The sequence below is a fragment of the Propithecus coquereli genome, unplaced genomic scaffold, assembly GCF_000956105.1.
Source record: "Propithecus coquereli isolate 6110/MARCELLA unplaced genomic scaffold, Pcoq_1.0 Scaffold205, whole genome shotgun sequence".
NCBI classification, from domain to species: Eukaryota; Metazoa; Chordata; class Mammalia; order Primates; family Indriidae; genus Propithecus; species Propithecus coquereli.
This window is the reverse complement of record NW_012145523.1, coordinates 568,306-573,103: the sequence shown is the minus strand read 5'-3', so window position 1 is coordinate 573,103 and position 4,798 is coordinate 568,306. Positions and strand designations below refer to the sequence as shown.

The window sequence follows — 4,798 nt, the reverse complement described above, 5'->3', positions numbered from 1 at the left end:
CAGGAATGCTGGTTGTATATGGATGTGACCTTTTTGTGCTTAGTGAATGGTGAAATTAGTTTAATGCTTGAGCTACCAGTTCTGTTGACTTTCTTAAGTTCCTTTTGATGATCTTCCTTAAGGAAGTGATCTTAAAACTTATCATTATCTTTAGTATGTAATTTAATGTAAACTAAATTTGTATGTACATAAACCCATCAATGTAAGAATGAAAAAAATTGCCTTGGAGAGGAATTTAGACAATGTAGAGATTTCCCTGAGAAGGATAGCTAGCTTAGTGAAGGGTCCAGAAATTATACTATATATAAGAAATACTTTGAAGGTAATTAGGATATTATATTAAGCCACATGAGAAGTTGGGAACTATATATGCAATTTTGAATACCAATAATCATAGCTGTCAAATTGTCTTTCATATTAAAGAAAATAATGTGAATATATTTTTACAGCCAATTACTTCATAGTTTAATTCAGAAAAAGAATATGGAGACATTCATACCCATTAGTTTGACAACTGTAAATCAAGACACAGAAAAGGAGGAAAATAACACAAAACTGAGGTAAAAATAAGATATAATGAGATTTTTTTCTAAAGTAAGATTTCAACAATATATGTCTAGTGGTAAGCCATCCTGATGGTGAAAAACTGAAAATGTCATTAGGAGGGTTTATTGAGGTTCCAGAGTTTAGAAAACCGTAGTTTCTCAGAGAGTGGTTTCTGACAAGATAGGCAAATTTACACTGGTTGCTGGCTCCTTCCTCCAGACCAACCTTGGAAATGCCAAAAAAAGGAGAGGGAGGTTGATGGGTATGAGAAATTAACCGACAACTGAAAAATCCCAGGAAGGCAAAAGGTACCATTTATAATAGTAATGAAAAATAAAGTACCTAGAAAAATTACTTTTTAAAATGGTGTGATTCTGACCTTTATGAATAAAATTATAAAGTTTCATTGAGAACCCAACAATATTTATATAGAAAAGCAAAGGTCCAAGAACATGTAAGTACTCTTTAAGAAAAAGAAAATGTGGGGTTCTTGACCTACAGCTATAAAAACTTATTATAAAGCTATATTAATTAAGGCAGTGTGATACGGAAACAAAGATAGAGAAATAAAAATAAAGAACCCAGGGAGAGGTAATTGTATACATTTTGAGTGATGACAAACTTGGTGTTACAGGTTGGTGAGGAAAGGATGAGGGTGTTCAGTAATGGTGCTATGACAATTGTCTATCCTTATTGGGTGGGGTAAGGGAAGAAATTGCATCTGCCTCTTACACCCTACCCAAAAATCAAGAATTTAAGGACTTATGTATGAATTTAAAAACTTGTGAAAGGCAAAACTTTAATACTGTTAGGCAAACATATAAGATAATTTTGTCATCACCTGGAGTAAGGAAAGATTTCTTAAAGAAGGCATGAATGACACAAACCATAAAGACAAAGATAAATTATATCAAAGTTAAGAACTGCTGCTCATTAAGAGGTCAAGAAGTGAAAAGATAAATCCAAACTAGAGATGTAAAATGACAAAAGATTACTAATCAAAATGTGTAAATAACTCCTAAACATTGTTAAGAAAATGGCAAACAATTCAGTACAAAAAAAAAAAGAACAAAGGATATATTTTAATGGAGAGGAAACTTTTCAAGATATTTATAAACCAAATATGAGCTCACAAAGTGCTCAAAGGAAAAGGATTTAAGAATACCTAGGAAGCTATCCATAAATAAGTTCAAAGAAGTTGTGATTTATTTGTCCTCAAAAAGAAGTGTTACCATTTGAAGTATTTTATTTGTTTCATTTCTCAAAACAAATAGAAATGAAAACACAACATATCAAAACCCATGGGATGGCCGGGCGTGGTGGCTCACGCCTGTAATCCTAGCTCTCTGGGAGGCTGAGGCGGGCGGATTGTTTGAGCTCAGGAGTTTGAAACCAGCCTGAGCAAGAGCGAGACCCCGTCTCTACTAAAATTAGAAAGAAATTAATTGGACAATTAAAAATATATAGAAAAAATTATCCGGGCATGGTGGCGCATGCCTGTAGTCCCAACGGACTCTGGAGGCTGAGGCAGTAGGATCGCTTGAGCCCAGGAGTTTGAGGTTGCTGTGAACTAGGATGACGCCACGGCACTCTAGCCCGGGCAACACAGTGAGACTCTGTCTCAAAAAACAAACAAACAAACAAAAAACCATGGGATACAGTGAAAGCAATAGTAAGAGGAAAGTTGATAGCAATAAGTGCGTACATCAAAAAACTAGAAAAGCTTCCAATAGTTAACCTATTGATGCATCTTAAAGAACTAGAAAAACAAGAGCAAACAAAAACTCCAAAATTGGTGGAAAAAAATAATAAAGAGCACAGCAGAAATAAATGAAATTGAAACAAAAAATTAAAAAGATCAATAAAACAAAAAGTTGGATTTTTGAAGAGATAAACAAAATTGATAAACCTTTATCCAGACTAAGAAAAAAGAGAGAAGATCCAAATAAATAAAATCAGAGATGAAAAAGGAGACATTATAAATGATACTGCTGAAAGTCAAAGGATTGTTAGAGACTACCATAAGTAACTATATGCCAATAAATTGGAAAACCTAGAAGAATTGGATAAATTCCTAGACACATGCAACCTACCAAAATTGAACCAAGAAGAAATCCAAAACCTGAATAAAACAATAGCAAGTAAGGAGATAGAAGCAGTAATAAAAACTCTCCCATCAAAGAAAAGGTAGGACCCAATGGCTTCACTCCTGAGTTCTGCCAAGCATTTAAGGAAGAACTAATACCAATCCTATTTAAAGTATTCAAAAAAAAATCAAGGAGCAAGGAATACTCCCAAACTCATTCTATAAGGCCTGTATCCACCCTGATACCAAAACCAGACAAAGACACAACAAAAAAAGAAAACTGTAGGCCAATATCTCTGAACATAAATGCAAAAATTCCTCAACAAAATACTAGCAAACTGAATTCAGCAACACATTAAAAAGATTATTCATCATAATCAACTGGTATTCATCACAGAGATGCAAGGGTGATTCAATATATGCAAATCAATCAATGTGATACATCATATCAATACAATGAAGGACAAAAATCATATGGTCATTTCATTTGATGCTGAAAAAGTATTTGATAAAATTGAACATCCCTTCATAATAAAAACTCAGAAGAACAGATATAGAAGGAATATACCTCAACACAATAAAAGCCATATGTGACAGACATACAGCTAGTATCATACTGAATGAGCAAAAACTGAAAGCCTTTTCTCTAAGATCTGGAACAAGACAATGATGCCCACTTTCACCACTGTTATTCAACATAGAGCTCTAACTAGAACAATTAGACAAGAGAATGAAATAAAGGGCATCCAAATTAGAAAGGAAGAAGTAAATTATCCTTGTTTGTAGATGATGTGATCTTATTATATCTAGAGAAATCTAAAGACTCCACACAGAATCTATTAGAACTGATAAACAAATTCAGTAAAGTTGCAGGATACAAAATCAACATATAAAAATCAATAACATTCTTATATGCCTATAATAAACAATCTAGAAAATAAAGTAATTCCATTTACAATAGCTACATATAAAATACTAGGAATAAACTTAACCAAAGACTTGAGAGATCTCTATAACAAAAACTATAAAACATTGGTGAAAGAAATTGAGGAGGACAGAAAAATAGTGGAAAGATATTCTGTGCTCATGGATTGGAAAAATAAATATTGTTAAAATGTCCATACCAGTCAAACCAATCTTCAGATTCAATGCAATCCCCGTAAAAGTACCAATGACATTCTTTACAGCAATAAAAAAATTAATCCTAAAATTTATATGGAACCACAAAAGACCCAGAATAGCCAAAGCCATCATGACCAAAAAGCACAAAACTGAGGAATCACATTACCTAACTTCAAATTATACTACAAAATCTCACCCTAGTTAAAATGGCTTTTATTCAAAAGACAGGCATATGAATGTCGGCAAGGATGTGGAGAAAGGGGGATGTTTGTACACTGTTGGTGGGAATGTAAGTCAGTGCAACCAGTATGGAAAACAGTATGGAGGTTCCTCAAAAACCTAAAAATAGAACTACCACATGACCCCACATTCCACTTCTGGGTATATTAATATTTCCAAAGAAGGGGAATTCAGTATATGAAAAAGATATCTTCACTCCCATGTTTATTGCTGCACTATTCACAATAGCCAAAATATAAAACCAGCCTAAGTGTCCATCAGTGGATGAATGGATAAAGAAATTGTGGTACATATATACAATGGAATATTATATAGGCACAACAAAGAATGAAATCCTGTCATTTGCAACAATATGGATGGACCTGGAGAACATTATGTTAAGTGAAATAAGCCAAGAACAGAAAGACAAATCTTGCATGTTCTTACTCATATGTGGAAGCTAAATATTAAAACAATTGATCTCATGGAGACAGAGAGTAGATAGTTACCAAAGGGTGGGAAGGGCAGTGGGGAGGTAGGGATAAAGTGGGGATGGTTAACGGGTGCAAAAACATAATTAGATGGTTAGATAGAATTAGCAGTATTTGATAGCACTACAAAGTCACTATAATCAACCATAAGTTATGGTATACTTTAACTAAAGAGTGGAATTGGAGTGTTCCCAAAACAAATGATAAATGCCTGAGGTAATGGATACCCCAGTTACCCTGATTTGATTAATACACATTGTGTGCCTGTATAAAAACATCACATCTACCCTATACAACTGTTACGTAACCATAACAATTAAAAATAAATTTTAAA

At 33.5% G+C, this 4,798-nt stretch overlaps 1 protein-coding gene across 1 annotated transcript in view; it reads left to right on the top strand.

Annotated features, from left to right (window-relative positions):
• Positions 1 to 483: 483 nt before the first annotated feature.
• Positions 484 to 4,798, top strand: part of DNAH14 (dynein, axonemal, heavy chain 14) — a 324,896-nt gene continuing 320,581 nt past the window's right edge. Inside the window, 1 exon segment of the mRNA XM_012644036.1 lies at positions 484 to 560. Coding sequence (XP_012499490.1) covers positions 484 to 560 — 77 coding nt within the window.